The sequence below is a fragment of the Phaseolus vulgaris genome, chromosome 2 (assembly GCF_051622355.1).
Source record: "Phaseolus vulgaris cultivar YP4 chromosome 2, ASM5162235v1, whole genome shotgun sequence".
In the NCBI taxonomy this organism is placed as follows: Eukaryota; Viridiplantae; Streptophyta; class Magnoliopsida; order Fabales; family Fabaceae; genus Phaseolus; species Phaseolus vulgaris.
The window spans coordinates 26,337,925-26,361,309 of NC_143499.1; the positions used below are offsets into that span (position 1 = coordinate 26,337,925).

The following is a 23,385-nucleotide window of genomic DNA, read 5'->3' on the forward strand; positions in this document are numbered from 1 at the left end:
TGTGTCAGACTTTCTGCTCTCTCTTTTTCTGTGCAAATGGACCTGTTTGGCTAGAAGGCTTTTGGAATATGAAGACTTAGGAATTATGGAATGTAATTGGAATGTGTGTTCAAATCAATTTCAAGTTTATTTGAATCTATGATTCTAGTCTTGTTTAAACCTTCATTTAGTTTTCAGATAATCCATTAACACCATTTAAATTTCTGGGTCCCTGTAACATAGGCCATAGTTGATTTCTGAAACTAAAAAATAAACTACTTTTTCCATATAGATAAATCGGAAGATTTCTTAATACAGTGATTCTAGCCATGTCTTACATTAGAATTACAAACAATCCTATAGAATATGGACAGCATAAAAGTAACATTTAGCCACCTCACTAAGCTTTTCATCTCCAAAACTAAGTTCCTTAGAATGACACAAGGGTCTAAGAAAATGCATATAATATATGAATCTACATATTCAAACTGCTATTTCCTATTACAATTATGCTCACATCACATGTACAACATACTACACAGATGACAGAACCACCCAAAAATAATAGCAAGCATATGCTATGGCTTTTCAAATGCAGCTATTCCGTGAGTATAATATACAATTTTCACCTCACCTATTCAAAAGACCAATGTTGGTATTGAGTGACGCTATTCCGTTACCTTGCTCACAGGTATCAAGTCTTGTCTCTGTACATAAGCAGTGGGAAACCATCCAGCATTGCCTTTGCATTCTCCTTCAGACCATCCATTAGGACCAACCTGGAAATGTAGCAATCCAAAGGACAATACAAATGCAGCTCAAATCAGTCAGTCTGATACTGGCAATATAGATTATAACTTAATGTCTGAAAAAATAAAATCAAAACATGTTCTGTAAATACTGAATCAATTGTGGCACTAGAAGGTCTCAGTTAAACTTGGAGTCTAACTCCATCAAACCAACTAGTAAAGTAAGAACTGCCCAAGCTTTTTAGCTACATTAGTTATATTTCTAATCGATGTGAAATCTCCAGAAAAAAAAAGTGAGAAAAAGCACACCATACACTTCAGCACAATAATATATTAAGGAGTAAAAGTGATGCATATATTTGCACGCTGCCAACATACAGTGGTGAAATGTTTCAATACTTAAAGTAATCTATTTCTTAAGTAACAGATAATGGGAATTAGAGCAGTTGAAGAAGGTATGAAAATCAAATAAATAAATTAACTTCAAAAGATTATTCCTTTTTTGGTCATTTAATTTGAATTATATCTCTACTTTGCCCATCTGCTTCTGCATCACAAGTCCAACCAATGGCCAAAAAGGTCCATCTTAGCTCTTTATACAAGCTAAAAATTAACCTTAGAAAGAATCTGTTTATCTGGAGTACAAGTGAAGTGGACCACAAATAGCTGAACAGTTCTTAAAGAAATACCTGACGAACTACAACAAAATCATCAATTGAAAGGCTTAACTCCCCCTCAGCTTGAGCATCAAATGGATGTACGACCTACAGGACAGATAATGAGGAACATGAATCAGTCTAGAAGATTAACGTAGATTGCATAGGCACTGAATCCTAACAAATTTTGGATCATATCATAGGCGAGACATAAACTTTTATTTTGCTTGTCCTAGGCCTCAGGTAATCTTCATAGGAGCCAATTATGCTAGAATCGGGTAAGATAAGAACACTACTATTAGCGGAAAAGCTCTACCCAAGTACTTTGCACAAAGATTTGCTAATGTTTTGTGTATGAACGTGAATAAAGAAGCCAAATACTTTATGCCTTAAAATGATTGCATAAATATAATATACCAAATATCCATAAATTAAAATATGCTGATACAGGAAAAATCAGTATTAGCCAGTAATAGTAATAAGAAGATCTGCACGAGATATTGGTAGCATTAAAAGCAAAAATAAATATCTGTATGGGCTTTCATCTTGAGCAACAGTAAACTGAAAGAATATAGTTGTACATTATAAGAATTTGTAGAGACAGATTTATTCATCTGTTCACACATGACTTACCTTTGCAAAAAAGTATGTGCCTGTTTGACTGTTTTGTTTATAATCAATGCCATTTGAAGCAGCATTCTCATCTGCAGGTTGATTATGTCCATCTCTTGGCAGTGGAAATGATGTAGCCTCTTTTGGTTGTCTCTCCTCAATTATCTAACTCCATACAACATACAATATAAGATACATGTTATTAATTTGATCGGCATCCCTAAATAATGGTTAGAATTTACTCCAGAATTTAACATGTAGAATGGACACAGGAACTAGTATTTATTTTTCTGATTTGAAGGAAGAGTAAGGCTATATGATGACTGACCTCAGCATATACTTTCTCTAGAACAATAAGAACATGCTGATGATAGGCTCTCTCAGCATCCACCTGCCAAAAGGGAGAACAGATTAAAAAAGAAAGAAAAGGTTTGGCGGAGGAAGATTTCCTCAAGGCTCAATACAATACAAAACTTAACTATACTCAGTTAAGCAAACATCAGTTAGTTACTATAATGAATTTAGGTTCTCGTTAGGGTTTTGATCACCATCATGCCAAGAAATCTACTTAGCTCTTAATTCCATTTACTTCAAATAACCAACCAAACCATAAGTATATTGTAAAGATATTTTCTTTTCTTTTTTTAATTTTCATATAGGAAGCAACTTGGTCAATGGCACAGTACAAAAGAGTACAAGACTCCCACCTAGTGCAATCTGTGGTGGGTAATAGATGTACAGTCTTAACCCCACAACCACAAGTAGAGAGACAGTGCCAGGATTTAAACCCATGACCTCTAGGTCACAAGGGTTGCACTAAGGCTCACCCTCTCATCAATGGCAACAACTTTTGTAAATGTAACGGCATCTCTTGTATGAACAACAAATATTGATGTTAGTATCAATTAGATTGATTCTATATTTATGTTATTATATATAATAATAATGTAATGTAATACTAAGCTTTGCCACCAGTCAGACACATTAAAGTCTCAGTCACATTGTCAAGAGAGTACTGCCACAAGGAATTTAGCAATACCATTGTACGAAGGCTCTGAAGAGTCATCTGTTGCTGTTGTTCTTCAACAGACAACATAGCAGCAGTAGCTTCTTTACCAAGTGCCGCCAAGGCAGATTTAAGTTCTTTCAACCTTGTTTCTGCATTTTGAAGCCTCACAGAACTCTCTGCAGAAATAGAAGAATTCCTCAACTTCGATCGACGCCTCAAAACTTCAGCAGCCTGATGAGAAGATATCTATGATAAATATCATGCATAGCATACCACCATATGCATGCCATTGTAGCAGTAAATTATTACCTGAGCTTCTACTTCTTGATGAAGTTTATCATACCGGTGAGTGAGATGGCGTGCATCCTCCAAAGGAGCTCCTGTTATCTGTGCCCGCAGTGGCTCAGAGATCTATACAAAACCTGAAGCAGAGTTAGAAGCAAGAAAATTTGGGGATGGGACATGATTGCTAGTCACCATGTTTGTTTTTCATTTTTGGATAGGGTAGAATACTTAAAAAATTGTTCCTAAGACCTAGGCTTCCCTTAAAAAAACAGAAAGTAAACAGTCTTCTTAGGTTGACTTGGTGAATAGGTCGGACAAACTAGGGCTTCTTATTTCCTATCAGACAAAAATAAACTAATATCCTAATATGAATATGGAGAAGTTGAATTCCAGAACCCATGTGCAATGTATTAATCTTGGTAAAAAAATCAATGCAGCAAGGCAACCACCAGTAAATCAGGTAGTTATAATGTTACACTAAAGAATATTAATTCAAAAATAATATACCATATGGTCCACTGAAAGGCTATTTCACAAAATGACATCTTCAACACTATACTTGAGAGTACAAAAGAAATACCCCAAAAGATTACCTGATCACCTAAAATCCCGAGCAAAGTCTCCCTCTCATTTTCCATCATATCATAAGAGTTACCAAATTGAAGAGAAGCCCTTGCAAGGGGGAAACTACTACCAAGATTCTCAGTTCCATACCTACAGCAATCCCTAGCCAACTTCCTCGCTGAATTACAGAGAACAAAATATTAACTGAGGCATAAACCAAAGTAACACAGAGGTGCAAAAGGCCAAAAGCAAAAGTTACCTATCTCCATCTGCTTGGAGCTAACAGAGATGAACCCTTCAATAGCACGAACAATATGCCGCTGAAAATGCTGTGAAAAGACAACGGTTAAAAACATATAAAAGAAAAAAAGTTTCCTGAACCCATTAAAGAAGATACATGGAGTGAAAATATAAAAGCACCTTAGCTGTCTTTGTAGAAGTGTATAACTTTTGAAGCTGCTGGTGACATTCAATTTCAGATTCGTCAGTCATGAGCGGTTCATTGCTAATTTGGCCCAACTGTCTAAGTATGGCCTGCAAAAACAACAATATCATGATAGAAGACCAAAGTCAAAACAAATAAAATCACTAGATTGACCCAAAAAAAAAAAAACAAACCCAAATACAACCAATAGAAACACAGAATCAATACTTTTTGTTTAAGGTTCCCACCCCCATCAGTTCAAATCAGACCAAAAGTAAAAATGAGCCTTTTCCTATAAAATCCCACTAATTCAAGGTGAAATTAAAAAAAATGATATTATGATCCCATGCTACAGAAGCACTTATAACCTAAAGAGTAAATAGTTACTCAATTGGGAAGCACCCCACAAAAAAATTTCAGTTTCATCTAAAAAGAAGAGTAGGAATGATGACCTGTTGTTGCCTGGCAACTTGCTCCCTTAATTTGCTTGCTTGCTTCCTTATAGCATCCATTCTTCACCCTTTATTTACAATAAAAACAGCTACTTTGTTGCAGTCCAAACAGAAAATCATTACAAAAAATATAGTCTTGTGTTGGGTTTTCAATTTATTCATGAAAGGGTGGAAAGAAGAGGATTCATAATTACCTGTAAAACTACCTTGCTGGCTGGGTCTTTCTAGAGATATAGAGAGAGAGTAAAAAAGAGAAAGGTTCCCACTTTGGAATAGTTATGAGAAGAGAACAGAAGAAAACAGAGAAATTATGATAATAATTGAATGAATGAGTTATGAAAATGAAAGTGAAAACTGAATCATGTTGTGAGAGAGAATCTTGGGGGAAAAAGCGTTCTTTTTAGACTTTCACAGCACCGCACACGGACACGCGCTTGACTTTTCTACAAAAAAAAACTCGTTAAAAATGTTTCTTGTTTCTTTTTTTTAATTACAGAAATGGAACATAAAAACAAATAAGACATGTTTTTATTTATTACTAAATTTTAAAATATTTTTCACATTTAGTAAAATGTCGATATATAAAGACCTTTTCTCTGTACTATACGCACAAAATTAAATGATTGGACATTAAAATTAGTTTCTTTATATTATATATATAATAAAAATATGTTTTTTATTTATAACTGAAAAAACACTAGTTAACTCCCGTTTTTCTTCACTTTCACTTTATAACTTCATTTAATAATAAAATATTATATTTAACTAATAATAATAAATATAAACAAAATTTTAAAATAAAATAATAATATATTTAGTTTTCAAATGAAAGTGGAAAAAATATTAATGTATAAGTATCATTTCTATTTATAGACATTTTATTTCTATTTTCTTTTTATGATTTTTCCATTATTATTTTTTTTATTCTCTCTTTTATATTCTTTTATTAATTTAGACAGTTCTTCTTCTTCTTCATTTTTCTAACAATGTTTTTATTTTTAAGATATTCAATGTATCAATTTAAGTTTAAAAGGTTGTCTTCTTCAGTTTTGGAAAATGACTAACCTTTGAGTTATTATCTTTGTTTTATTTTCTGTTATATATTTTTCTAATAATGATTTTATTTACACACTGTTTTTTTTTTCTTTAGCTCTATAATAACATTTGCAGAGAAAAAAATAATATAAAGTTGACTTATACCTAACAAAAAGAAAGATTTTAGTATAATGTACTATCTAATGAGCTCTTACATGGTATTATCTAAAAAGTATTATCTTTTTATTTGCCATTATCTAATAATTATGTTTGGTAAAAGATTTCATTTTTCTCAAAATAAGGAACAAAATAATCTTTTGAAAAAGGAAGAAAAAACAATTCTAACTTTCAATTTTCAGTGTAATTACACTATTTCATTAATTTTATGAAGATAATGAATAATTTCAAATATGAAATAAATAATTTTATTTTTTTATTTGTTCACTAATTAGTTAAAACTAACTCATATATGTACTGTGATTCAACTTTTACTCTACTTCAGTTCAAATTTATTTCCTTTCACTTTTGTCATGTTTAATTTAATACTATGTTCAAAAATGAAATGAACAAAACGCTTATAAAAGTTTATATAGCGTTATATAGATAACATCGAACGAACAATAATTTGGCATATTCTTGAAAATTACCGTAAAAATTAATGGATCTTTAGTATAATTTCATTAAGAAATAGTTTTGCATATATTCTTTCACAGCGAAATTAAGATTAGCTTAAATAGCTTTACTGTAAATAAATAATTTGATCCTTTTGAACGTGTCTAGTGTAAATTTATTGCTTAAAAATTTTTTAAAAAAAAATCCATTGAAGTTCGTAGATGTATAAAAAAAAGTATAATAATTACTTCGTATTATTAAGTTTTACAAAATTATTTTATTGTTAAAATATAATTTTAAAAACTAATTTAACAAAAAATAAAAATGTATACTATTTTGTTATTAAACTATTATATTTAGGAATCATTTTGTATCTTTTACATATTCAGATACTAAGATTTGTTATTATTTCTATAAATTAACAATGTACCCCAGGTTTAAGAATCAATTGAGTATTTACCCTTTGTTTTAATTAATAGAAAGTGAAATTTGGACCAAAGCAGTAAGTATAAGAGTAGACGACATTGATAAAGACAAACAGAAGTGGATAAAAAAATGTAAAACACTAGAGCAGCCTGAAAGGTGAGAAGCACACTAGTTAGATGAATTCTTTTATGGGACATATATTACAAAAATAAATTAACAAAAATCACTTGCAAGGGTAGGCGATCTGAACTTGTACACATTCATATACACTTAAATTGGAGTGAACAAATAGTAACAAAGATTACAATGCTAGCATAGCAAATAGAAAGGAAAAAGAAAAACACAAGGGGGTAAGACTGGAACGGCAACCGATCGATTAACACAAGCAACTCCATTCACAAAGACTTAGAAACGTTTGAACATGTCCAATGATGACATGTGACAGGGAACCACAACTTCTATCATGAAGTGGTGTAATGAAGAACCTCTTTCTTTAAATTCCAGTTAAGAATGAATGCAACTGAGACGAATAGTAACACTGCAGACTCCGAGCCTCTTTCATAGCTTCTGACTTTCAAGTAATTTGCAGTGACATGGATGCAAACACAACAACGTACTTTTAGTTTGTCTTTGCAAGCTTTCTAATCGGAGTTGGAGTCATAGAAGTCACTAGGGCATGGAGTTACGACCTCTGATTCAAACAGCTGCACCACTCGGTGCATAGTGGGTCGATCTTCTGGACTTGAGGAGACACACTGAATAGCCACAGAGAGCAAGGCATCAAGGCTCTCCACTTGCACCCCGTCACATAGTGGGTCAACAATTTCCCTCCGCCTGTTCTCTGTAATTAGAAAATTCAACTGCAAAGAAGCAAATGTGTTCAATTGGAGTGGTGATCCATTACATTGGAGTAGCAACTAAAGACATGATTAGCTTGCTTAATAATCACGTAACAACTACGCAGCTAGTGTATGTACCAAAATAGATATAGAATTTGGCTCCTCTAAAGTGCACTGCACTTTAAAGGGTATTGTTCTGATAACCATTGATTTGAAAACCATGCGTTGATATTGTGGTAAATTTTATGCATGTGCCGAAAAATTATGAAATTGTTAAAACCCTCAATTATTGATTTTCCAGTGAATTATTATCACTCCACACTTAACTTTCTAAGAGAGTGGGATCCCGTTTAAGAGAGCCAAACCCAACAAGATGATAATAAATTTCAATTATTAACCATGTAACATTCACTCAACCCACTCTATGTTGATTATATTGGCAGCCACAGGGAAGCCCATTGTACAACAGAAGGTGGTATACTCTCAAAGTTAAGAAAAGATGCCTTAATGGGTATATGAAAAAAATTAAAGTATTTAGTTACTCAGAAAACAAAAAACTAGAGTGATCAAAACTTGTACTAAAATCCAATATTTAGGTGAATGACATACCCAACCAACAATATTGAGACCCTTTTCAATGAATGCTGCATCTGTTGGCCGCTTTCCACTCAGCACTTCAAGTGTCAACACACCAAAACTATACACATCAGACTTCTCAGTTGCTCTGCCACTTTGCATATACTCTGGCATGAAATAACATATGCTTGGTTAGACAACCATGGAGTTAAAAGGAGTGAGAAACGAAAGAAAAATTGAAAATAACTTCTCCATAGATAAAAATGAGCTTATGCAAAACTAATTTCTAGAAGTTTTCTAGTGTAATTTTTCTAAATTTTTACTTTTAACTTGCACTATTAGCTTATAGAGCAGATCATGTTATTTTTTTATTTTTTTTCCCTACAAGTGCTTATGGAGCTTCTGTGGATTCAACCCTATGCACTACTTTATTCAAATTATATTCTAAATAGAGTAGGAACAAAATTAATTTGTTTGACCCTCATACTCACTCTAATGCCAGAAAGATTCTAACACTGTTGCATTTACTCATAAAAACCATTATGTAGAGTTTCGCATGCATGCACTACAGAAAAATATTTCATGTGAATTATTATGTCAGATGAACTGGTAACCTATCTTCATACAAATGGTATACATGACAAAAGAGATAACATAGTAAACGTCCATGCAGTCTAAGACCACCCAGTGACTAGTTATACACATACCCTCAACAATTACAACAAAAACTTCACCAATAGTTTGAATGCTAAATACCATCAACCATGCCCCCAGTGATGATTAGAACTTCTAAATAGCTTACCTGGAGCAAGATAACCAAATGTTCCGGCAACAATAGTGGTGATGTGAGATTCTTCATCCTCCAGCAGTTTGGCAAGTCCAAAATCAGATACTCGAGCATCCAAGTTTCCATCAAGCAAAATGTTACTAGATTTTATGTCTCGGTGTATAATCCTAGGGGAACAATCATGGTGCAAGTAAGCAAGCCCTTTTGCAGCTCCCATGATTATATTCAAGCGTGAATCCCAGTCTAGTTGCTCAGCCCTTTCTGTGTGATGCATCAGAAACATCATTATCCAACCAAAATGATTTATTTAGTCAAAGATACAATAAAGTGAAAATGTAAATTCAAAATGAAAAATCGTTTTCTTTAAAGATTATACTTGATATTGATACATAACATAACATCCACTTTAAACATATTAATATCTGTATGACGCCTTCAGCAATGAACAAAGCTTTAGGAATATATCCAATTGAACAAACTAAAAAAAGAATAGTGCATTGCATTGGCAACCAAGGAAAGCCACATTGAACAATATTTAATACCTTTAAGAAATACTCCTTTTAGACTCAAATATAAGTAAAAATACATAATTTCACACTAATTAAAGAAATTAGTTTCATATGATTTTCTTGATATCTTATCTTATAATAAAATAACTACATGTTCTAAACTACCCTTAATCAAATTTATTTTGAAGATGATGCTCACATTTGAATAATGACATTAAGTAGGGTTGAACTAGTTTAAAATTGCTTATATTTCAGTCCACCAAACCTTTTGCTTATATTTTTCAGTCCAAAGGGGTAATAATTACATAAAATGAAATTTCCTTTTTAGGACAGATCGTGCTTCCTGTAATTTAGCCCTTTTCCAGGAAACTAGTTATAAAGCATTTCCTATTTGGTACAAACATTACTATACAGAACATACCATTCACAAATAGTATTTTCAGATTATTGATGTCTACTATTATCTACTATTTAATATGATACTGTGCCCCTGGAACTAGAAGGATTGTCATCTAGGCTGAGCCACAATGCTTGCTGTACTAGCTTTCATGTTAAGTAAATTTGTACCAACTAGTGCAGCATAAATGAAAAGGCCTTATTTAACAACCAAAGCATGATATCCCAAGCAAATATAAGCTATAATAACCAAATATTGATTCATGAATCATGAAAATGTTCCATATAAAATAATTATCAGTTGAGTAGGTATTTCATATCCAAAAAGCATTGAAGATTCGTATGAGCTGCTTTGGTGAAATAGTGGTTGCTGTATTTGGTAATAATGAATGCTCACTCATAACAAATTACATGGACATTTATGTTTTTACCTATTTTCAGAGAGTTACTATGGGTTCTTAAGAGATCAGTTGGTTTATAAGGGAACTAAATGATAACTACCACATGAACCATTTGCTCTGTCATTACCACATGCCCACCTTAAAGTACCATACTTCTACCCAAAAATACAGATATCCAAACAGAGGTCTTACCATGAAGAGCTTCATCAAGACTACCACCTGGTAGGTAATCATATATTAACAACTTCGATGTTGGTGAATTACAATATCCTCGTAAGTTCACTAGATAACGATGCTTGATGCTACCAAGAATTTCAAGCTCCCTCTCAAAAAAACGATCAAACCCCTCATTCAATTTTACGATCCTTTTTAAAGCGAAGACATTCCCATCATCCATTGCAAGCTTGTAAACAGTTCCAAATCCCCCAATTCCTATTATGTGTTCTTCATTCAAAGTCTCTAATTTCTTAATGATGTCTTTGGAAGAATACGGAAGGTCTCCATGAAACATCACAATTGATGCACCTACAAGACATTTGGACATTATAATTTTAACGGATTTTTCAAAAGCATATAAAGTCAAAAAAAATATAACCAAGATGTCCAAGCTACAGAGAGATAAGGAGTAAACCTGCACCAACATCCATTGCCAGGCTTATTCTGTCATTTTTACCAAACTTCTTGTAAAGAAAACAACCCCAGAAGCACATAAGTGCTACCAAAAGTAGAGCTCCCACAGTTGCTGATGCACTGATGAGCAGCCGACCAGAATATTTCTTCTTTCCCATTTGATTTTGATCTATAAGACAAAATTGAGTTGGTAAATACATTCTGGGCTGTGACAACATATAAAAAATGAAACATAATAGGACCTGAGAATTATGGAGCGCCTAAGTCCCGCATCAAATAGTATAGGCTACTCAGTGAACTACTTAAACGCTTTGTTGTCTCCCTTACCAGCTAGCTTTCATATTTTACTTAATAGGTGTCATATGAGTATCCCCTAGTATGCAATTATTTTGAGCATGTTTTGATTAAAGTTCGTAAACTTAAATTTGAATAAAACTCAATTTGCAAACTGAGCTTGCAAAAGCAGCCTCAATATTGAAACCAGGTTTCAAGCCAAATAGGTATGCAATCAAATCATATCTCTAACACTACCATTCCCATTTCTTTTGTTATCCCTTTAAAGCTGGCCATTTGCCACCATAGAATATAGTTGGTCATATAAACAGTACAATAAAACCTTCCTTTGAGCTTGGTAGGCTTTGGAGTCACAAATAAATAACCCCCTGATGCCTTTCTATATTTTAACCACCCAGCTTGTGTCTACTTGAAAAAAATCATATTAAAAACACAATGCATCATTAAACGAAAGAAGGAACACTTGAGATGAGATCAAATAAAAGATAAACACTAGATTAAAAAAACACACACAGATTTACCTGAGGAAGTAGATTGAGAATTGTTCCCCGGTGAACCATCATCTTTACATGTAGAATTTATTCTCACTCCGCACAGACCACGATTGCCAACAAAGCTGCAAGAAGGCATAATATTCTTGTCTCAATATTGTAAAATGGATTTAATTCCTTTGAAATTGACTGTTATATTAGGAGAGTTTAGTATCCTTGATAACAAAAGACAAAGTAAACATTAAAAACATAATTATTGAAAATATTAATGTCAAGACTTAATATATCTGCTAAAATACCAACTGGCATAACAATATAAAAATAAGATTATCATAAAACTAGACAAAGTTAATACAGTCATAAATAATACAAATTTATGCCTACAGACACCTGTGTACATGGTTAACAAGTAACAGTTAGTCATCAGATTGTTGAAACACAGGTGGATTTCAAATATCAAATGCCACGATTGCAATAAAAGGTCATAGTATAATTCCAGCTATTTCATGTTCCAAATCAAGAGAAATTATAATGAGCAATTTCTCAAAAATTTAAATGCGTAGCTACAAACTAGGAAGCAAACCAGGAAAATAAGATAAATTTAAATATTATAAATCCCAAAAATCATAATTTGAACACACAAAGAACTAATATTGTGGAGTAACTATTATAGTGGAGTTTAACTCTGTATTTTGCTAATGTGTAATCACTGTACCTTTACAGCTGTCAGCTAGTTTCTGTCAGTTGTGTGACAGCTGTCTATGTAACTAACTCTTAACAACAGTTAGTAAGTCTTTGTCTTTACTTATACAGCTATACATATATAGCTGCTATATAATCTTTGTGTCTTGATTAAATCATTTTTCTCAGAAAACAAAATATCTCTTTTAAATTCTCTCTGAAATCTGATAAGTATAAATAGATTAGTATTATTAATATATTTAATTAAAATTCAACTTTAATAAAAGAAAAACATCAGCACTTAGCTTACGGAACATCTATAAACAGGAAAGGCCATACTTACGAGCTTCCAGTAAAGTTGCCAAGGACACCATCAGAAGGTATAGGTCCGACCAGAAAATTGGTTGATACATTGCTTCAAAAAACATGACCACAATGGTAAATGATTCATTTTGGTGTAAAATAACAACTTAATAAAATGTTCATAGAGAATATCACAGCAGAAAAGAAAAGCCTACATACAAATTTTTTAGATTATACAACTTCCCAAGTGATGCGGGAATATTCCCACTGAGGGAATTGCTTGATATGTCCCTGTAAAATAGGAAGATATATTATGAATATGATGCCTGCATGACTGTAACACCAAAACTAAAGAATTTGAATATGTTTAAAAAAGGAAGAACTAGAAAATTCACTAAATAACTAAAAAAAGATAATCATCTTAAATATTGGATTTTTGTTTCCCTTTTTTCTTTCATATGAAAACAGAATGAATGCACAATACAATTCGCCCAAATAATTTAAATACAAACAACAAAGAGAAGCATGAACTGGAAGAAACTCACAAATTTATGAGCTGTGAAAGGTTTCCTATTTCACTTGGAATGATTCCACTAAGGTAATTACCCTGTAAAAATCTGCACAACCAAAATCAGTAGTTGTTACCAAGTTAGTAATAGAACAATTGGGTTTACCAAATTTAAACATCAACATAAAGAATAAGATCTAGTGGTTATATAACTTCTATCAGAGAAATTTGTTTAAGAAAAGGAAGTATGTGAATCAGACAATAACTGCAAATGTCATACTAGAAGTTAAAATGAAAAATACAATAACTCTTGCACAAATGATATATAGATTGCAAACATACACACAGACATATATATACATATATGTAACAAGCAATCTGAATAAGTATGTGTATCATTCTAAAGTTAACAAAAGATAGATGAGTTTGTAAATTTGCACTATTTTAACATCAACAACTAAGATAAACACGGAAAATTTTCCAAGGTAAATGGAAAAAAAAGAGGATGGAAAAGAACTAGGCAAATCAACCGAACGTAATACTTACATTCCCTCCAATGCAGTGCAATTTCCCAATTCTGATGGAATTGTCCCATAGAAGTTGTTGTTATGCAGAGCACTACAACAGATACATAATCATTAAATAACCAAATACAAAAAAGTGCCAAATAAGTTAAAAGAAAAGATATCCGCAATCAAAATTTTAAAAATACGTACAGAATCCTTAGATTCTCGAGCTTCCCAAGGTCAGGTGATATAGACCCACTTAACTTATGGTGAGATAGACTCCTAGAATATTACCAAGGAGAGCATAGTTAGATAAAGAATTTCATACAAAACTGCCAGCAAGTCTCTTGTAATGTATCGATGAAGTACTTTTTTCTAAACTTAAGAAGTTCTGGAACCAAAATATCACACAGATGCAATCTTTCAATGAAATTTACACATAAAAACAGTGCATTCTATCCTGATTTAATGAAACCCTACCCCAATGCAAAACCCATAAAAGAAAGTGGTGATTAACTCACTAGGAGTAAGAATTTAAGTCTAGCATTGAGCTATGACAAGATCATAAACTAAAGCAATAAGAAACTGAAAATAGCCTAATGGTTCACGAGAAACATCCAATCAGCAGCACTAGCTGTAAGAATTAGGCAATAGATTTGTGTACAAAATCTATAGTCTAAATCAGATTATAAATGTTCCGGATGTGGTAAAAGAATTCAATTAAGTCTGGTTTTCTGTATTTATAAACACAAAACCAACATAATACAGTCTATTTACCATTTAAAATAATAGATGTGACAAATTACACTGGTCAATCAAACACTTTCATCTCTAGTAAAATGTCTTAGAGTAAGTCTAGACAAGAAATATGTCATGATCATTATAAAAACTCACAGATGTGTTACTCTTTTGGTTTTCGGATCACATTTCACTCCTTTCCATTTACATGGGTCAGGATCCTCTGGCCTCCACTGTAATAATATACCATCAGAATTAACAACTGCGGTCCTAAAGCTGAGAAGCACCTCACCTACAGATGTGAGAGAATATAACATGATATCAAAATGATTATGCATCAGCCAAATGAAACTAGTTAAATTCTAATTTTAATCAAGTCCCATAAGAGAACAAATGCAGGCAAGAAGGTGGTAAAGATAAATAGTGGACTTTGTAAAAATTGGTTTTAGTCCAATGAAAATATTATGGAATCAAAGTGAAAAACAGCAATAGTTTTGATCAAACTGGGGGACATAATAGATATATTGGATTACGAAAATTACAAAGTTTTATCTCACTAGATGAAGTCGACTACATAGATCACACAACGTAATTTGGCGTGATTAAGAACCAAATATATGTATGGTTGTGTCCAGATTGTGATATGCATGATATAAATGTGATCATATTAGAAGCAGGATTAACCATAGCCTCAAAAGCAATAAGTTAAATACAAGTGTAAGAAATAAATATGATCATACCATCGGGAGTGATTGCGTTGCTCTTAATGATTACAACATGTATCAGCACAATAAAAAGAAGCCACGGCCATTGCCATTTCAAAAGACAAATGCCCATAGCAACACTGCTCAGTAAGAATATAGCTAATAGAAGTCATATGAGAAAAATGTATCGCTCCACCATGTAGTTATCTAGTTGGCACAAACATCAACAACGCAGACAAACGTAGACACCGCCTGCAACAGCAAAAAAAAATAAAAAGTTAACCGTAATGAAACTACTACAGACAGGAATCATCATTGTTATTTATTACAAACTTATCAACGGAAATTACAGTGGATAAGAAAAAAAATATTTCGGCAGTTATGAACATCAATGGCTTACACTTAAAAACACTTCACAGCCAGTATACATATAACCACATAACCGAATGAATAAATAAACTAAAAAAATAAAAATACTAAATAAATTTCTGATATTTGAATTTTTTATGCATATGTACAAAAGCAGTTATAAACACTTGAAGCAAGGAAAATGCAACCTGAGTTCAAAAATTTTCAACTGAAACGCACTTGACTAGAGAGCAAAAAAACGGAAAGTAGCACCGAAAGCACACTAGGTAAACAGCTAGAAAAAGCTTCGCAGTTCGGTTACAGTACTTGAGTGAAGAGAAATTCAATTCAGCATTTCAAATCAAAAGCACTGAATGTGCAACCATCGAATCGAAGCTAATTAATACGCCACGAACAGCGATTGCGAATTTGTCGCGTTTTTCACTTCTCAGAAAATCGAGGTAACTGAAGATAGAAAGAGAGAAAGAGATTGCAGGCAATGACCTGGATTTCGATCTGAGATGCGCGAGAGTGAGAGAGAAATGCAGGTAGAGCTGTAAAGGAATAACAAACAAAAACGTTAAAATAAAACCCTCTCTCTCTCTCTTTCTCTTTCTCTTGGTTCGTTGTGTTGTTGTGAGCCTGAGATTTCTGTGATTCCAAAGGGCGAGTGCGAGTGAGCGAGTGGAAGGTGTGTGCGCGCGTGTGAGTGAGAGTGTGAATAGATGCTGTTTGGTATGCTATGTTATACTCGCTCGGGAATTAAAGGGGAACCAATAGGAGCAAGGCTGTTCCGCACGTGACAACATCGACATGCCGCACGTGCGACCGACGCCTTCACTCTAGAACCCCGTCACAGCTCATATAACAACAAAATGACGCCTGTAAGATTTTCAACACTTATCCCTTATTTTTCTCAGACATTAATTTTTAAACGTCTTCCTTTTCTATTAATTAATAAATCACGAAAGTAACTTAATATGTACAATATTATTCTCACTTTAATTTTTTAAAACTAAAAACATGCCTTTTAACAAAGGAAAAAACGATTATTGAGTATCCAAATATTATAAATTTCTTTGCTGTTTTATCCTGCAAAGAGATCATGTAAAAGAAAAAAGAAATTACATTATCTTTTTCCACAACAAGATAGTCTAATCTGGATAACATGTATTAATGTTAAAATCTAAGATAGATAAGAAGGATTAAGGTAATATTTAATATTTAATTAATATCAGTATATAATGGGTTTTCCCATATAATATGACACAATATTGCTATTTAATTAAGATTTAAAATAATTATTTATTACACAATTTAAAAGGGACAAATTTAAATGTATATCTATATCTATATAACTTTCTATATGTTATAAATAATGTTGAATGAAAATGAAGTATTAGTGTAGCATTTATGCTCTATTTGGCTTATATGAAACTAAAGAGAAATGTAAATGGTTAACATATAAATAAGGAAGGAAACAAAAATGCAATGAATCTCATGTAAAAATTTATTTCTTTCCTGTTCAAAAAGAAAATAAGGGAAAAAATTAATTTAAATTTAAAATATAAAACTATTCTTGAAATATAAAATACTGTTAATCTTTTAAATTGGTAAAATAATTTTTAAATTTATTACTATCTTGGCTAGTTTTTCCTTTAACAATTGAGAGTGTAATTACATTTCATTTTTTACGGGTGTTAATGTTATTTTACAATATTCATTTTCTTTTTCCTCTTATTCTTTTTACTTTTTCTCCTATCAAAACAACTAAAAAAATTATCTTTCTTTTACTTTATTTTATTTTACTTTCTTCCGCTTTTATTTTACGCCAAAAGCATAACATTTATTTTATTAATATAATATGTGTATAAATATATAATTGTGCAATTTTGGTAGTATTAATACAACTAGTTAAATATGTATCTAAATACAAACTAAAGATCTATTTTCATATAGTGTCATACAGTTTTATCATTTCATTAAGATCTATAAAAGTTTATAAAATAAATTTTAGAAAACAAAATAATTTATATTTATATAATTATTTTATAAAAACAACATCTTAGACTCATGTTACGCATGTTATTAGAAAAAATTAGAGATGATAAAATGACTTGAACCCATTTTGATCCAATCTAGAGTTAGTCCACAAATTGAGACAAATCAACTCATTAACCCAGATAGTTAATTAATGTATTGAAATTCCTAATTTGCTTTAGTTTTTCTTTTATAATTTTATTATTTTACTATTTTTTTAAATTAAAAAACACGTTTAATTAATAAATATTTTTAAATCTTTAATTGATTAAGTAATATTTTAAATTAAAAAAATTATTATCTCTGTATATCAAGTTATTCCTTTATAACTTGTAATTGAAATTTAATTTGTTACCGAACATTATCAATTGATGTATCTTAAATAATATAATAAAAAAATAATATTTAAAAAAAAATTATATTATTTTTAATTTAAAAATATATTCATTCTATCTGTAACTTGCTGAGTTGACTGTCTAAGACAAAACAAGATAAAAATAAATACCAACCTGCTTTGTTAAAATTAATGGTGGACTGATGGACGACCAACTTTACTCCTCCTAAAAAAATTGAAAGAAAATTAATAAAATGAAAATTGATAAGATTTTATAATTAATTTATAAGATAGAAGAAAGTTAAAACTTATCTTTTCATTAATTCGACTACTGAAAAATGAAAAAAAAAAATCCATGTATACTAAATTATTTGATTAATTTTAATAATTAGATATTATTTTTTTATTTCAGTTTTTTTATTCTAGTTATTTTAACGAATAAGAGTTCCCTTATTAAAAGATTTATAAACAACACGCTTAAGGTTGAAACTGTTTAATTTCACCGACCATACCTTTCAATCCGTAGTTATTTACACACATTGTTTAATTCTTAATTTATTTTTAATAAGTATTTCTTAAGTTGTTGGTTTGACCAACAAATTTGTTTATTAATTTGTTTATGTGTAGATTGATAAGATGACAGATTTATTAGTTATTATAATAATTATCTTAAGTATCATATTTTTAATTGTTTGATAATATATTTTTTAAATCATATGACATAAAAGAAAAAAAAAACAAATATAGAAGAGGAGAGTAGACTAAACTCATAAAAAATATAAAGAAAACTCCTACCTAAATAAAATGATATATACAAAGTTTATAACTATAATAGAACAAATTTTAAAAATGTTAGATGATATATTGTTATACTAAGCATATTTAAGCATATTACTCAATCCTAAAGAAAAAATTTATGAGTTGTGTTGCACTCTCTTTCAAAATATGAGAAACTTTATACTCAATATTTAAAAAAAAAACAAATATTTAGTTCATCTATTGTAGATAGGTCATGTCTAAAAGAAAAAGCAAGACAAACTAAGGTAAAATCACTCTCCAACCACAAACACCTATAACCAGTCTTTTTAACATGCTTGACTGCAGTGATAGCTCGATAAAATCGGCAAAGAGATCATCAACAAACTTCCTCGCACTCCCTCTCAAGATACCAACATAAGCAACAAGTTCTTTGGTATCAATATTAGGAGAAATTTTAAAATCACCATCAGTGTTGTCTTTAATCCAGTCAACAATAGGAAAACTCCATAAAATATGGGTAGGCTTAGAGATTTTATCAAGCCTAGTATTGATGCCAAAGAACTTTAAGATAAAAAAAAAGTCAGATATGTCATTATACATAGATATATTAGAAGAGTTACATGATATTATAGTTCAACTCTTAATGAAAAATTGGATATTAATCTCCTTTTGAAACCTGAAATAGTTCCTCATTCGAATCATCCCAAACGAAAACGAGATAATAACAAGTCTAATAAGGTTAATTAATAAAAGGACTTCCGAGAGACTTAATAAAAGATACAAGGTTCGCAAAAGAAGAAAAAGTCATCTTAGAAAAAACTTGTCGAAGTCAAATCCAAATATACACAACATTAGAGTATTAAAAAAAGAGATGAAAAATATACTCCTCATAATATTTACATAAAAAAACACATGGAGCATAAAAAACAATCCTCTAAAAAAATGGAAGAAGACCAAACAATATTATCCCAATCACAAATATTTTAAGGATTGAGATTGATAATATATAAATTTCATATTTTTTTAAGAATATTTGTATTTAAAATTATTTTTATCCGTGACTATTTTAATACTTAATACTTGCATTTGCAAAGGAGTAGTTTTGCTTTTAAAATTAATTTCAAGCATCTAAATGACATTTAAAAATCATATTTATTTATTACAACACTTCAAAGCATCCAACTCTTAATTTTTAAGGAGAAAAAAAGTAAGTAACTTGTAGTGATAAAGACTAAGTTGTCCCAACCTAAACCAGCTTTGTTATGGAGCTTTGTTTTATTAAAAAAGTAATTTAGAAAATTACCTATCTCTACACAAAAGACGCTAAAAACGTAAAAGCATATGCAAAATAAATAGAACAGTACAATTTTATAACATGTACATATGTAGCTAAAAAAGGAAAAAAAAAACACCTATTACTCAATACAAATACCATGAAAAAAAACTAGGTACATTCTCATGTGAAAAGTTGGTGATACCATTTATTATTATGTTAAGTGTGTCCACATTCATATTTCTTAAGAATAAAAAAAATGTTCAATGAATATTTCTCAAGTTTCCTTTAAATGTTTTAAGAGAAGACAAGTTACAAGTGTACTTGAGGCGAACTTTTAGTGCAATCTGATAAGTTTTTATTTTCATTGCAATTGTTTTAAATATAATTAATTTTTTTTTCTTCTCATTGTAACACATTTTATATTTTTAATGCATTTAAGCCTTCTTTTTTCATAGAAAATTATTATTTTACATGTTTAAATAGCCGTGAACTTGTGAACAAAACCAATATTTATTTATATGCACACTCTTTTATATTTCTGCATTTTGTCGTATTCATTAGTTTTTATACACAAACAAAAAAAATATTTAAAATCGTAAGGGCAAAAATAGTAGGCACGACAATTCAACACGGTTTTTATTTTTTTCAATACCCACAAGTTGGTTTCTTTGTTTTATCTGTATTGAAAAGAAAAAGAAAATTTTGTTCAATCTCCTAACTTAATAATCATTTAATATTCTTTCAACTAATAACTTGGAAGTAACTTTATTGGTTAACTCTATAACTATATAACACATGACAGGAGTAATATCACTTAATAATTACTTTTTAATGATGAAATTAAGTTAAGCTAGAAAAATAAATGCAACTAGTTTTTTATGATGATGACGAAGATGATCTTCAAGAATTATTGATTATTAAGATTTCCATACCGTGTGTTTTTAATCTTACATAAGATAATTCACATAGTTTAGTAGATATTTTATTTTTCTAAAAAGTTTTAAATGATTTTTCAGAAAAGATTTTTATTTTAGTTTAATCGATTAAACATTTAAATAATCAAGTAATATATTCTTAATGTATTTTTATATTCACCAATAATCGAATAATCGATTAATAGGTTTTCATCAAAGATTAAATAATTATACATAATTAAACATGTGCGTTTTTGGATCAATTTATTGTTCTCTTAAATACTACGTATTTAAATGTAATGTGTTTTTCTCTAGATTAGTTGATTGAGATAATAGTCAATTATTATTTTTTTGAGATTTTTTTTTTAAATATGAAAAATAATTTAACGATTAAAGGTGCAATAATCGATCAAAATAATAACAATATTTCAATATAACTTTTTTTTCTCTTCACATAATTAGTCGATTAAGTTTAGATAATTAATTACTTTTTATATAAAAACTTTTATGTTAGACATTACTATAAAAGAGTTATTTGAGAAATTTGAAACATAGGAATAAACACATCTTTAAAGGATGAGTGATACATCATTCTGAGATTTTTTTTCTTTGTTCAATTAAATGTTTAGTCTTTCTTAACATCTAAATGTGATTTTGCTTGGTTTCCTTTTTTTGATTGGTGTCTTGATCCGTGGACTTGTTTGTTTATGATCAAGAACATTTGAGTAGGTGGATTTGTGGTGTTTTTTTTAGTTGTCTTTGTTGGTTTTGAGTTAACAGTTTGGTAAGTTATGAGGTCTCTCTTTTGTTAGGTGTTGTTATGTAAAATGGTTGAATCATCCTTGTGATGGTAAAAACGCACGCGGAAGCAATACATACAATCATGAATCAACTGCAGAAAAATAAACGACACAAGATTTAACGTGGTTCGGTCACCAACTGCAACCTACATCCACACGGACAACTATTAGGTTTTCATTCTATCATGTTGCACACCAATTATAAGTACAATAATCTCTTTAAATAGAGATTATAAAAGGGACACAATGATTAAGCACACTCACTAAATATGGTGTCTAGTCAGTCCAACCCAATTGGTCTTGACTTCATACCCAACACCCTGGAGTGGTTCATATTTATTTATTTTTTTCTTGCCGATAAAAAATAAATAAAACTTAACATCTCAGTTAGACTGACACCTCAAATAACAACAATCATCTGTCATTACATGAAAAAAATATTACTAAAAAAAAAGGAAATAAACAAAAATTGGAGAAACTATACCAATTAATTTGTTCTTAATGTATTTCTAAATTTACCAATAATCGATTAATAGATTTTCACAATCAATTAAAACATTGCATAGTTAAACATGTGTTGCATAAAATTAATATTTTCTTTGAATTTATATTTTCTTAAATGTTGCATAAATAAACATGTACTTTTCTGGATTAATAATTAACTTTTTTAAAAAGATGAAAGAAAATTTATCAATTAAATGATATTATAATTGATCCAAACAATGACAATAGTTCACTATCTTTTTTCTATTCATATAATCAAATACCAACTTAACATCTTCAATTATTTGTCACATAGGCTTTTAAAAATCAAGTTTAAAAAACTCTATGAAATCAACTGAAGGGGAGGATTTTCTAATAGAATATGAACTGCTCATACTAAAAGTTTGTATGTCGAAAGGTTGAGAGAACGAAAGAAGTTAATGATAAGTGTGAATGTTAGTGAAAATATTACGTGAAAAAACATATTAGTGTCAGTGTTAAGAAGTGATACGCATGAACGATAAATAAAATTAATTAAGGAAAAAAAACAATTAATAAGAGATAATCAAAAGAATTAAAAATGATGTGACAGATCCAGTAGGCCCATTAGCAAGTAGTATAAATAGATAAAATGTTTAGTTCAATTTTTTTAGCTTTTATGTGAGATAATTAACACAACTACTAACTTGATCTTCAAAGTGTTCCTGCAGGTACTACTTCACATACCAAGAGACCGAAAAGTAGTTCCAAGAACACGAGTGACCGAGAGAAGAGATACGAACAGGAAAAAGGATGGACCAGAAGAACGAAGTGAAGACGAATTTTGGAAGCTCTCCCACATAATCACAAGTACATAACCCTATTCATCTATACACAAATGTTAGCACCCACAAAGTAATATTATATTTTCTTAAACTCTTTTTTTTAACAGTTTTAATTTCTTTCTAAAATATTTCTATTTTTGAAACCTTTTGTTATACAATTATAATTTAGTTCTTAATCATTTAATTAGTAGTTTCCTAATATATCATATTTCATAAAACATTTAAGTCTTAAACATAATAAATCTGACTTAAAAAAAGTATGCTTACAAATATATGGGCAAAAATGAAGTGAGAAAAAAAAGTCTACTAATAACATTGAGTCTTCAAACTTCTATTCACCAAACAAAAGAATTTAATTATTTTTTTAATAATATTTCTTTTTATACGATGATAAATTATGGTTGTTATTTAAAGTGTAAGTTAGCTGAAATGTCAAGTTGA

At 30.3% G+C, this 23,385-nt stretch overlaps 2 protein-coding genes across 4 annotated transcripts; both read right to left on the reverse strand.

Annotated features, from left to right (window-relative positions):
* Positions 1-243: 243 nt before the first annotated feature.
* LOC137811121 (SH3 domain-containing protein 1) lies at positions 244-5,166 on the reverse strand. Of its 3 annotated transcripts, none has more exons than XM_068612719.2 (11): positions 4,925-5,166; positions 4,731-4,819; positions 4,275-4,388; positions 4,114-4,183; positions 3,884-4,032; positions 3,315-3,416; positions 3,036-3,236; positions 2,325-2,387; positions 2,018-2,161; positions 1,418-1,492; positions 244-758 (listed from the first exon to the last, which is right to left on the reverse strand). In XM_068612719.2, exons 2-11 carry the CDS (start codon positions 4,788-4,790, stop codon positions 648-650), a joined length of 1,089 nt encoding a protein of 362 aa, XP_068468820.2. In that variant the 5' UTR covers positions 4,791-4,819; positions 4,925-5,166; the 3' UTR covers positions 244-647. The 3 variants fall into 3 exon arrangements, with proteins under 3 accessions (XP_068468820.2, XP_068468821.2, XP_068468822.2); XM_068612720.2 differs by having other exon boundaries at positions 4,731-4,822; positions 4,925-5,140; XM_068612721.2 differs by having other exon boundaries at positions 4,731-4,798; positions 4,925-5,093.
* A 1,878-nt stretch (positions 5,167-7,044) lies between these two features.
* On the reverse strand, positions 7,045-16,386 carry LOC137811120 (LRR receptor-like serine/threonine-protein kinase FEI 1). Its single transcript, XM_068612718.2, has 14 exons — positions 16,019-16,386; positions 15,203-15,418; positions 14,619-14,754; positions 13,935-14,006; positions 13,765-13,836; positions 13,256-13,327; positions 12,930-13,001; positions 12,751-12,822; positions 11,757-11,851; positions 10,943-11,110; positions 10,504-10,836; positions 9,021-9,266; positions 8,252-8,385; positions 7,045-7,663 (listed from the first exon to the last, which is right to left on the reverse strand). The coding sequence occupies exons 2-14, from the start codon at positions 15,297-15,299 to the stop codon at positions 7,445-7,447; spliced, it is 1,788 nt and encodes a 595-aa protein (XP_068468819.1). The 5' UTR covers positions 15,300-15,418; positions 16,019-16,386; the 3' UTR covers positions 7,045-7,444.
* Positions 16,387-23,385: the final 6,999 nt, after the last annotated feature.